The sequence below is a fragment of the Microcaecilia unicolor genome, chromosome 1 (genome assembly GCF_901765095.1).
Source record: "Microcaecilia unicolor chromosome 1, aMicUni1.1, whole genome shotgun sequence".
Lineage (NCBI taxonomy): Eukaryota > Metazoa > Chordata > Amphibia > Gymnophiona > Siphonopidae > Microcaecilia > Microcaecilia unicolor.
In genome coordinates this window covers 702825820-702838131 of record NC_044031.1, presented here as the reverse complement: position 1 = coordinate 702838131, position 12312 = coordinate 702825820, and the positions used below count along the sequence as shown (strand labels likewise).

Genomic DNA, 12312 nt, shown 5'->3' with positions numbered 1-12312 from the left:
AAAATTAATTTGTTAATGTCCTATTTGGATCAGAATATTCAATGCAATCGTATTTTGAATACATTTTAAAAAGGCCCATAAATATTACCAGGTTCTTCATAGCTAAATGATCACCACAAGTCAAACGAGTGATGGTGCGCACAGGCAGACAGCATGCAGTGGCAGCAAAGGAAGGGCTGTTTATACATGGGTACTGAATCCTTCATTTTATTGGCTAGGAGGGTCTGGGAGGCTCTGCATAGCTTGCTGCCCCAGCCATAGATGTCCTTTGGGTCTGGGTTTCTTTGGCTGCCTCAGTATTGCAGACTGACAAACATAGACTTAGACCAATCACAAGTATAAGCAATGTTTTGTTTTTTTGTTTTTTTAATTTCATAGTACATGTTGCATGCACAACATACCTTGTAGAAAAGTTTTGGTTTTATTGTTTTTCTGTAGTTGCCTAGATTTTTCTATAGTTGCCTTCCTTGAAATCTTAATATCTTTATTCCAGTCTTCTGCTAATATGTAATGAGTGTTTTTATTATGAGACTTTGTGGGAGACATGTACTGTTGAATATTACTATTACATTTTTAATCTTTGTATTCCACCCATCGTTTTTCTAAAATGTATTCTACATATATAGCTTTGTGGAAGAATTGAGGCATAGCTGTTTTAGATGAATGTGTGACTTATAACCAATGTTCAAAACATTTGGAAGATAGGTGGCAAACTGATGGCTATACTTCTGTTGCCCATGATGGTCTGAAGGGACAAAATAGCTGGCTGTACTGTTCTTCATAGCTCGCTTCCCTCTGTTCCTACCTTCTTTTCCTTCATCTTTCATCATTGCCCGCTCAGCCTTCATTTGTCCCTCCTACAAATTCATTCCATTTTTCCTTCCCACATCTTTCTTTTATTTAGAAAGGGTGATGGTAAGTGGTTGATGAGAAGGGCTATGTTGCCACTGTGCCTCCTTAACAAGCTTCAGGGAGGGAAATGTTCTGGCCTCACGATGCTGTCGATCTTAAAATAAAATATAATTAAAACAAAAGAAATAACTGTGTTTCTGAGTAAATGGTGTTGGAACATGATGAAGAAATTCCAGCTACAGTGGAGTTTAAGCACCAGCCTTGAAATGACAGTGATTTGCCCATTTTCTTTTCTGCTGTGAGCATAAAGCGATTAACCTCAAAGGTCTATGTAACCATTCTAGTAGGCAAGTTATGACTTTGTACTTTTAACAGATACCTTGCATTCCTTCTCCCCAGATTGCTGATATTGTTACAGCAGTTGGTAACTGCAGCTATAACCAGCTGGTGGAAAAGATTATCTCTTGTAAACAGTCGGACAACAGTGAGCTGGTTAGTGAAGGTGGGTGAGTGCTTCTTCAATCTTAGTTTTCCAGCTGTAAAGTCATTAGTCAGATATGCTGCATTTTTGGTTTTTTTTTAATTTATTTTGCTTTTAGGCTTTCCATTTCGAATTAGCTTAGTGAAAGGCATTGATAGAGTGCTCATTTAAAGGAAAATATATCAGAAAGACTCTGAAACAAAAAATGTAGGGATAGAATTATAGTAGCCATATTTTTCTTCAAAAATTGATTTGTTTTGGGATTGTTATTCTAAAGAGAACAAATAGGAAGAGACTTTCACAGGATATACACAAGATATTTACAGCATCAAATCAGCGAAGGTGGCAAGGAGGAAATAAGGACAAATAGGAAATATCACCAAGGAAGTCTTTATTGTGGATATGACCCAGCATTGCCAGGTTTCAGCAAAAATGCCTGCATCAGAGGTCCCATGACTTCCTAAGGAATGATTTAAACATAGATTTTATAGCACTGTGTTTATATTCCACCTTCAATACACAATAAAAGTACTTCTTTTGTGATGCTGGCAGTGCTTGACTTACTGGCAGTCAGCCTCCAGACTACTTTTACTGTGTCTTGAGGGTGGAATATAATGCACTGCTATGAAGTCTGTTTTTAAATCATATCTTAGGAAGTTGTGGGTCCCCTGATAAAAGCATTTTTGCCAAAACCCAGCCGAGTTGGGTCATATCCACAGAGATTTCCTTGATATCTCCTGGGTGCCTGGCCACTTCTGCTCACACTTTTTATTCTACCAACATAAGAATTATCCAGAGATGACATACATTTGTTTTTGAAGCCCCAGAGATGCTCTTGTAATCTGCGCCTAGCTGTTTTCGGTTTGAGCCAGTTGGGTACAGAAATGGTGAAAAGACTAAATTTTAAAGAGATAAAGTAAGGTTTATTAAATTTGATATACTGCCATCTGAGACAGAAAGAGGTGCACAAATGAAATAAAACAAACTAGTAACCCATATCCCTAAATCTTCTGCTTTGCTCCTGTAATAAAATTGAGCATCATGTTACTGATAGCTTTGGCTGCTCCTTTTTACAGCAGACTAAAAAATTGCAAAGTATCACATAAAGACTTACAAATGAAATATTGATGTAACATTTTATCTAAAAATAGTTGTGGAAAGATCCTTGATCAGTGTAGTTTTAAAGAGCTTTTGTATTATCAAGCTACCAGATACATTTTTATAGAGCCAGTGCAATACTTGATAGATTTGAGGTTCAGAATCCCATGAGCAACCTTGGTGGTTTTTCTTGGTCTAAAAGTCATTCAAATGAAAATCTGATTAAATCTCTTCAGAAAATATACCTAATCATGTTAGTTCAGCAAGTTTAGGCGGAGGACCAGCCCATATCCTTCCGTAAAACGTAAATGAATAAGTAGATCTGGGAATGAAAAAAACAAACATGAATGATCAGAGAGCTTGGCCTGACTGTTTGAATTCTAAACAGCGGCAGTTTACAGGGAAAGAATAATGTCTGAATTCTGCATCTGACTAGAATGATGAACTAATAGCTATAATAATTGCACAATACTGTAAAACTGATTTTTAATACACCAGAAATAGTTTTTCTGTGGTCAGCATAAATCCTTCAAGCAAAACGCAAGTTTGTCAACAACCTCAGGGATTAGTAGGAAGTAAAATTTTATTCCTAATCCAGCAGTTATGGGTCATAGTTTTATAGTGAGCTCTGATAACATTTTTAGCAATTTTGCTCACTTCTAGCATCTGTTTTCTGTAGACAGCAGGATTGATCGCGTACACACGTGATGATGTCATTGAACATTACTAGGATAAAATTGCTCTCCCAGAGCTCAGAACTTAGTCTAAAGTTCCAAATATGCATGGTCTTTCCAGCATGCAGCAGTCTCCTCAAGTTCTAAATGCAGCTCTGAGAGAAGTAGGGAGGTATTGTGTGCCTGATAAACCCCGTGGTCTATGTAAAACACTTGTTATAGGTGAGCAATGGGGTTTTTTTCCTGTCAACAAGCAGGATTGAGTCGGGCACACAGGTGGGTGACTCCCAAGTTTAGGGCTGCTCAAGTCTTTATGTATTGTCTCATATTTAGGACAGCCCACATTGAAAAAATGGTGCAAGAGTTGCCCTATCACATAGAGAACTTAGCCAGCAAAGCTTGACCAAAGACACTGCCCTTTCTTGTGGCTTGCTCTAAGCAGTAGTGTGAGATAAAGGCTTGAAGTAAGGACCAGGTTGCCTCTTTATAAATTGTATCCAATGATAGGGAAGTAGTTTCATATTTTTCTGCTGGCAAAGAGATCAACCAAAGGGGTCTTCCAGTACTGAAAGATGGGCTGCAAGGTAGCTGTATCCAGGGACCACTCCTGAGGCTGCTGAACTCTGCTGAGCTTGTCAGCTAGGTGGTTCTGAATTCCAGGAATATAAGTAGTTTATATTTGGAAGTGATTGGCTAGGATAAAGTCCCAGAACTTTGCTACTTGTTGGCAGAGACAGAATGATCCTGTTCCTTTTTATTTGCTGGCATAAAACATAGTCACTTAGTTGTCTGCCTGAATTAAAATGACATCTCCTGGACCAGATGAACAAAGACTTTTGACGTTCATAGTAGGTAGCTTGTAACTCCATATGATTGATATGGAGAAGCTTCTCAGACTTAGACCATGTTCCTTGAGTCTGGTAAGCATGGACATGAGGTCCCCATCCAACGTTGGATGCATCTGTTGTTAGAATAGGTCAGTATTCTAGTGGAGGGGGAAAAAAACACCTGCTGCGAAATTGGCCTTGGCCTTGGACTGAAGGGAACTGAGGAAAAGAGGATGGTGTTTGAAACATGTTCCCTCCATCTCATTTTCAGTCGAGTCATCATCTTTAACTAAGGTCTGGCTATCATCATCAGCTATATTTGTATGTTGCAGTTATATGAATTCAAGGACAGTAATCCACACTTTGGCAAAAAAGTGTCCAGAATAGCACCTATAAATGAAATGCTATTTGTAGGGAGCAAGATATATTTCTCAAAGTTGATAATGAAGCCCAGACTGGAACATATGTACCATCTTATTCCTGAGCACTAGAGTAAGGTTTTCTGAAGAAGCAGCTAGAAGCCAGTTGAGGTATATTTATTTTATTTTTATTTTTGTTACATTTGTACCCCGCGCTTCCCACTCATGGCAGGCTCAATGCGGCAGGCAATGGAAGGTTAAGTGACTTGCCCGTGCCGGGAATTGAACTCAGTTCCTCAGGTCCCCAGGACCAAAGTCCACCACCCTAACCACTAGGCCACTCCTCCATTAGGTGACTTTCCTAGTGGAATCTTCAAAACCATCACCTGAATCCTGATAAATTTTTGGAAATGACATGGTATCAATATTTTAAAACATTCTATTTTGTGCGTTCAGATTCTTTATAAAATAAGTCCTTGCTGGCAGATCACCATACCATCTTCGACCATATAAAATGGGAAAGCTCTCCTTAAAAGATGTTACCTGTATGTCCAGTACAATTAAAAATATTTACTGGCCATCCAAATCTGTCCAAAGGAATGCCCAAAGGCAGTGGTTCTCAACCAATCCTTGAGGCATACCTAGCCAGTCAGGTTTTGAGAATATCCACAATGAATATACAAATCTATCTCATGCATACTCATTGTAGACATCCTGAAAGCCTGATTGGCTAGGTGTGCCTTTAGGACTGGGTTGAGAATCACTGCCCTAGGGAGTTCTTTAGTCACACTCCTTTGTCAACACAACTAAGTTGGCACGCAGTGCCTCTGGCATGGGTCCCCTTAACATAGCCCAATGACATCACCGGCAGGACAGGGCAAGCACTTCTCTGATAGCAGGGTTCTTGCCAGTGGAACTGCTGGAAGGTAGATGATGCAAGGAAACAGCAAGGCAAATAGTTTACAGGATCCAATATGGAAAGCAAGAAAAAAAAGCAGACTATGTAAGGTTGAATGCTTTATTTTCTACTTTGGCTCCCAGGTGTGTATTTATAAAACCTGGGATCCAAAGTAGTAAATAAAGCCTAGTGCAGTGACAAAGTAGCAGAACAGGTCAGATAGTAGTGGATGCCTTTACTTGTGTCCGGCATGTACCCCCTGTGTTTGTCATCTACACGCAGCCCAATGAAAAACTTCTTGCCCTTTTTGACTTTCATCATAGCTGTCTCAACTACAACGGAGTCTGTAAGACCTGGTGCTTGTTGAAAGTTTAACCCTTGTTTCATGTCCATCTAGAAACAATCTTAACAGTAAGTGGATTTTTACACATATGGAATTGCTGATCATGTAGGAAGTTATAGTAACTGTGACTCTAGCTGTCAGCAATCGTTGTCTAGGGAAGGTCTCGGGGTCCAGTTCACAGAGGCAGTGAGTTCGTAGCGGCAGTAGGTTCCCAAAGAATACACAATCCACATGAGTTTGGATATATAAAGTATATTATATTTGCATATATGTATAGGCTCACAGCAATCACGGCAGAACCCTGTAAGCCCTAGAAATGATTTGGGGGGATTTCTGGTCTGTAGGAAGAGGTAATTTCTGTATGAGATCTATTCTCTGAGAATCTATGGATTTACCTTCCTGGCCAATAGTGACTCCTAGAAAGGAAACCTGTGGTTTACACAGCTGAGCTTTGGCCGGATTTACTTTAAGTCCAGCTTCCAAAAGAGCTGTTAAAATCTCTCTTACATGGGCCCAGTGGTCAGATTCAGTTTCAGATTGAATTAGAATGTCATCAACATATTGGATTATATTGTCACTCCAAGACACCTGAACTAGGGCTTCCTGCATGTATTTGTGGAAAATGGATGGAGAATCCTTATAACCCTGGGGTAACACAGTCCATGCGTACTGTTTATTTAGCCACTGAAATGCTGTTTTGTACTGGCATTCTGGGGCCAAGGGCAGGCTCCAAAACACATTTGAAATGTCTAGGACAGAAATAAATTTACAGTTGGGGTTTAATTTCGATATCATTTCCGGGTATGAGGCTACCACCAGTACCACAGATTTTGATACTTGATTTAGGGCGCGGAAATCTATGGTCAGTCTAAAGGAGCCTCCTGGTTTAACTATTGGCCATGCTGGTGAGTTGCATGTAGAAGAGATTGGTCTAATTATGCCCCTCTCCTCAAGTACCTGTATAATCTTAGCTACGGGTTCTATTGCCTGATGAGGTACTGGATATTGCTTTTGTGGCGGAGGATCCTCTCCTTCTAACAGAATTTCTGTGGACATTCTGCCACATTCTAGTTTATCTTGTGCCCAGCAGGGATGTCTGTAACCTCTGTGGAAATTACACTCAGATCATACTGTTGGTCAGCTTTTGTGCATTGCGTGGCCAAATGCATGGGAATTGCTTCGTGCACCAAAATTGTAGACATTTTTGGAGATCCAATACATTGCCACAATGTAAGATTAGCCATATCCACTACCAAATTTAACTGGTTGAGGACATCAATGCCAGTTATCTCCTTTTCTGTGCTTACTATAGTGGCAGCATTGGTTTCCAAAATTTCATTATCATGTTCCCTCTGCATCTGCACCGGGATACCCCAATTAACTGAGATAGCCACACAATTGGTAACTGTGTCATTGACCCCTTGGATTTTATATGTTTGCACATTTTCCTGGTCTGAAGTGGAAGAAACCCTGCTTGTAAAACTGATTCCAGCCCCTGTGTCAATCAACGCTAATTTATCCTGACCCCCTATCCTGCTGTTCACATTGGGGCGTCCACAAGTGTCCAAAATCAAGGGTGCCACAAACTTTAATTTATATTCTGAATCTGTCTCCTTTCCCCTCTCCTGAGGTGCTGGAAGTGCGTTCTCAGGTACTTGAAAGGAGTCAGGCTGGGCACAAAAAACTTGGGATTGTTTGATATTTGGACACTGGAGATCAGGACATCCCTAATCCTTTTTTTCTTGATTATCCTGGGCCGCTATCAATTCACTTTTTATTCTGTCCAGTTCTAGCTGAATGGTATATTTGTCTTGCTCCCACTTAATTTGTTGCTGTGCTAACTGGTCTCTCTGTGCTTTGAGTTCATGAAACGGGATGTAGCCTGAGGAATTTCTAAAATTACCTCTGCCCTCTCCATGGGGCCTGTCCTGTGTTTCCTGACCTATTGTTGTGGGATGGCCCTTCTGCTTGCCATTGTTTCGCTTCTGACACAGTAATTACCTGGGATGGCTGAGTTTTCCACACAGATCCAATCCTGAGCATTAGCGTGTCAAAAGGAGTTTCTTTGGGGTTCTCGGCAAGCAATCGGAGATGTTTAGTAATTTCAGGAGATAGGATTTCCAACAAAAATTCTTTATGATGTTTCTGACCATAATCTTATATTTTGGGCCACCCCTCCTGGTCTCGAAAGGCTGCTTCCAGTACCCACAATCTGTGCGCAAATTGTTCGTGTGTCATTTGGCAGGGGTGCAAGTATTCTAAATGCTTGCATTTGAGTACAGCAAAATAATTGCACAAGACCCTTTTTCACCAACTGGTATGGGTGGGTGAGAGATCCTATTTTAAAATAGTGGGGTCCTAAAGCCATGTGCATAAGTCTGTCAAAGTCAGACGTTTTCCTCTTATACTTTCCTAGGCCCCAGTGAATCAGAATATCAGTGGCCCATTTGCACATAAGTACATAAGTACATAAGTACATAAGTACATAAGTAGTGCCATACTGGGAAAGACCAAAGGTCCATCTAGCCCAGCATCCTGTCACCGACAGTGGCCAATCCAGGTCAAGGGCACCTGGCACGCTCCCCAAACGTAAAAACATTCCAGACAAGTTATACCTAAAAATGAGGAATTTTTCCAGTCCATTTAATAGCGGTCTATGGACTTGTCCTTTAGGAATCTATCTAACCCCTTTTTAAACTCCGTCAAGCTAACCGCCCGTACCACGTTCTCCGGCAATGAATTCCAGAGTCTAATTACACGTTGGGTGAAGAAAAATTTTCTCCGATTCGTTTTAAATTTACCACACTGTAGCTTCAACTCATGCCCTCTAGTCCTAGTATTTTTGGATAGCGTGAACAGTCGCTTCACATCCACCCGATCCATTCCACTCATTATTTTATACACTTCTATCATATCTCCCCTCAGCCGTCTCTTCTCCAAGCTGAAAAGCCCTAGCCTTCTCAGCCTCTCTTCATAGGAAAGTCGTCCCATCCCCACTATCATTTTCGTCGCCCTTCGCTGTACCTTTTCCAATTCTACTATATCTTTTTTGAGATACGGAGACCAGTACTGAACACAATACTCCAGGTGCGGTCGCACCATGGAGCGATACAACGGCATTATAACATCCGCACACCTGGACTCCATACCCTTCTTAATAACACCCAACATTCTATTCGCTTTCCTAGCCGCAGCAGCACACTGAGCAGAAGGTTTCAGCGTATCATCGACGACGACACCCAGATCCCTTTCTTGATCCGTAACTCCTAACGCGGAACCTTGCAAGACGTAGCTATAATTCGGGTTCCTCTTACCCACATGCATCACTTTGCACTTGTCAACATTGAACTTCATCTGCCACTTGCACGCCCATTCTCCCAGTCTCGCAAGGTCCTCCTGTAATCGTTCACATTCCTCCTGCGACTTGACGACCCTGAATAATTTTGTGTCATCGGCGAATTTAATTACCTCACTAGTTATTCCCATCTCTAGGTCATTTATAAATACATTAAAAAGCAACGGACCCAGCACAGACCCCTGCGGGACCCCACTAACTACCCTCCTCCACTGAGAATACTGGCCACGCAATCCTACTCTCTGCTTCCTATCTTTCAACCAGTTCTTAATCCATAATAATACCCTACCTCCGATTCCATGACTCTGCAATTTCTTCAGGAGTCTTTCGTGCGGCACTTTGTCAAACGCCTTCTGAAAATCCAGATATACAATATCAACCGGCTCCCCATTGTCCACATGTTTGCTTACCCCCTCAAAAAAATGCATTAGATTGGTGAGGCAAGACTTCCCTTCACTAAATCCGTGCTGACTTTGTCTCATCAGTCCATGTTTTTGTATATGCTCTGCAATTTTATTCTTAATAATAGCCTCCACCATCTTGCCCGGCACCGACGTCAGACTCACCGGTCTATAATTTCCCGGATCTCCTCTGGAACCTTTCTTAAAAATCGGAGTAACATTGGCTACCCTCCAGTCTTCCGGTATTACACTCGATTTTAGGGACAGATTGCATATTTCTAACAGTAGCTCCGCAAGTTCATTTTTTAGTTCTATTAATACTCTGGGATGAATACCATCAGGTCCCGGTGATTTACTACTCTTCAGCTTGCTGAACTGACCCATTACATCCTCCAAGGTTACAGAGAATTTGTTTAGTTTCTCCGACTCCCCCGCTTCAAATATTCTTTCCGGCACCGGTGTCCCCCCCAAATCCTCCTCGGTGAAGACCGAAGCAAAGAATTCATTTAATTTCTCCGCTATGGCTTTGTCCTCCTTGATCGCCCCTTTAACACCATTTTCGTCCAGCGGCCCAACCGACTCTTTGGCCGGTTTCCTGCTTTTAATGTATCTAAAAAAGTTTTTACTATGTATTTTTGCTTCCAACGCTAATTTCTTCTCAAAGTCCTTTTTTGCCCTCCTTATCTCCGCTTTGCATTTGGCTTGGCATTCCTTATGATCTATCCTGTTACTTTCAGTTGGTTCTCTTCTCCACTTTCTGAAGGATTGTTTTTTGGCTCTAATGATTTCCTTTATCTTACTGTTTAGCCACGCCGGCTGACGTTTAGTCATGTGCATAAGTCTGTCAAAGTCAGACGTTTTCCTCTTATACTTTCCTAGGCCCCAGTGAATCAGAATATCAGTGGCCCATTTGCACATAAGTACATAAGTACATAAGTAGTGCCATACTGGGAAAGACCAAAGGTCCATCTAGCCCAGCATCCTGTCACCGACAGTGGCCAATCCAGGTCAAGGGCACCTGGCACGCTCCCCAAACGTAAAAACATTCCAGACAAGTTATACCTAAAAATGCGGAATTTTTCCAAGTCCATTTAATAGCGGTCTATGGACTTGTCCTTTAGGAATCTATCTAACCCCTTTTTAAACTCCGTCAAGCTAACCGCCCGTACCACGTTCTCCGGCAACGAATTCCAGAGTCTAATTACACGTTGGGTGAAGAAAAATTTTCTCCGATTCGTTTTAAATTTACCACACTGTAGCTTCAACTCATGCCCTCTAGTCCTAGTATTTTTGGATAGCGTGAACAGTCGCTTCACATCCACCCGATCCATTCCACTCATTATTTTATACACTTCTATCATATCTCCCCTCAGCCGTCTCTTCTCCAAGCTGAAAAGCCCTAGCCTTCTCAGCCTCTCTTCATAGGAAAGTCGTCCCATCCCCACTATCATTTTCGTCGCCCTTCGCTGTACCTTTTCCATTCATTCATATTAAAAGGCATAGGGCCGACCTTCTGTGTTATCCTTTCAATGTCACTATCCTTTAATGAGTCATACAGTACCAGGTTTACTGGTGTTCTGGGGTCTGTACTGGACTCAGTTTCTGTGTCTGCAGAATTCTCCCTGTCCCTCAGGTTAGTGCTTGAGCCTGGGGTTTCCTCATGTTTGAGTGTTTAAGTCAGTGTTTTCAGTCTTAGATTTGCCCCACTTCTCAAATCCACTACACACACTTCTGTGTGCTTTTGTGGTTCTATGAATTGAAAACCTGGCTTGTAGGGTGTTTCATAAGCCGGAGGTGCTGAGGGAGAAATACTTGGGGCCTGCCAGTGCACAGAGTTAATCTGGTCCTTTGAGGTACATTTACTTTTTAAATGTTTTAATTCTGTTTTAGACTCGTCCAGTTGCTCATTTACATGTAAGAAGGAGTTTGTAGCTTGCACAACTTGGGCCCTTTGCACAGAGATGCAAACTTGTGCTTCTTCGAGGTCCCTGGTTAACTGAGTGCACTGAGTGGTCAGCTCTGCATTTTGCTGTTTCAAAGTAATGAGTCCCCTACACAGGCCTTGTATAAAAAGGCATTTCCGTTTATTTGTTTTCTTTTTGAACTCTTGGGAATGGTGTATCATTTGTTTTGGATGTTATACCAGGAATCCTCTGGGAATTCCCCTTCATATGGGCCTCCCTTTTAGTTACAATATGTCTGTACCATTATCTTTAGTTCTTTAAGATCAAAAGCGTTCATGGTTGAGGCTGCTGAAAATACTTTTATTGGTACCGGGGCCTGGCTAGCTTCTTTATAGATAGATAGATAGATAGATAGATAGATATATGGAACTAGCTCTGTGTGGCTCTTGGAGTTGGAAAAGCCCTCTTTTATAAAGAAAAGGGACTGGAGAGACAGTTCAGAATGAATATAGATTAAGCAAGATAGGTGTTAAAAGATTAGATATTCCAACTGTCCGTTCCTGTCAGTCTGAGCTGACTTTCACCAAGACAGAGACTGGCCGAATATAGAGAAATAGTATAAAGTGACAGAAATTAAGTGATTACCAAAGACAGATATGTAGTGTTTAAAAATGTGGGACTGTTCCACTTGGTACCCCTTCCAATAAAGTTGGAAGATCTATCAGTCTTTTCTGAGCAGCCCCAAACACAGCATTAAATTAATTCAACTTTAAATCCCCCCTAACAAGGCTAGAAGTACATATGCAAACATGCAGAGAGCAAAAAAAAAATTTCTTACTTACCCAGCTGGAGATCCTCTTGCGAAACCGAGATGAGCCCCCAAATGTCAGCAATCGTTGTCTAGGAAAGGTCCCAGGGTCCAGTTCACAGAGGCAGTGAGTTCGTAGAGGCAGTAGGTTCCCAAAGAATACATAATCCACACGAGTTTGGATATATAAAGTATATTATATTTGCATATATGTATAGGCTCACAGCACTTAGTATAGGTATATGATACAAGGCTGTCTCTGGGTTTGTGTTTAGAGAGAGAGAGAAAGGATAGGGGTTTGTTCAGAGGAAG

General features: G+C 41.4%; 1 protein-coding gene across 3 annotated transcripts in view; it reads left to right on the top strand.

Annotated features, from left to right (window-relative positions):
* MINDY2 (MINDY lysine 48 deubiquitinase 2) overlaps positions 1–12312 on the top strand; it is a 278383-nt gene that overhangs the window by 112251 nt on the left and 153820 nt on the right. For all 3 annotated transcript variants that reach the window (XM_030188817.1, XM_030188811.1, XM_030188807.1), the window contains exon 5: positions 1252–1354. In XM_030188817.1, the coding sequence (XP_030044677.1) occupies positions 1252–1354 (103 nt within the window). The remainder of the gene's footprint in view (positions 1–1251; positions 1355–12312) is intronic.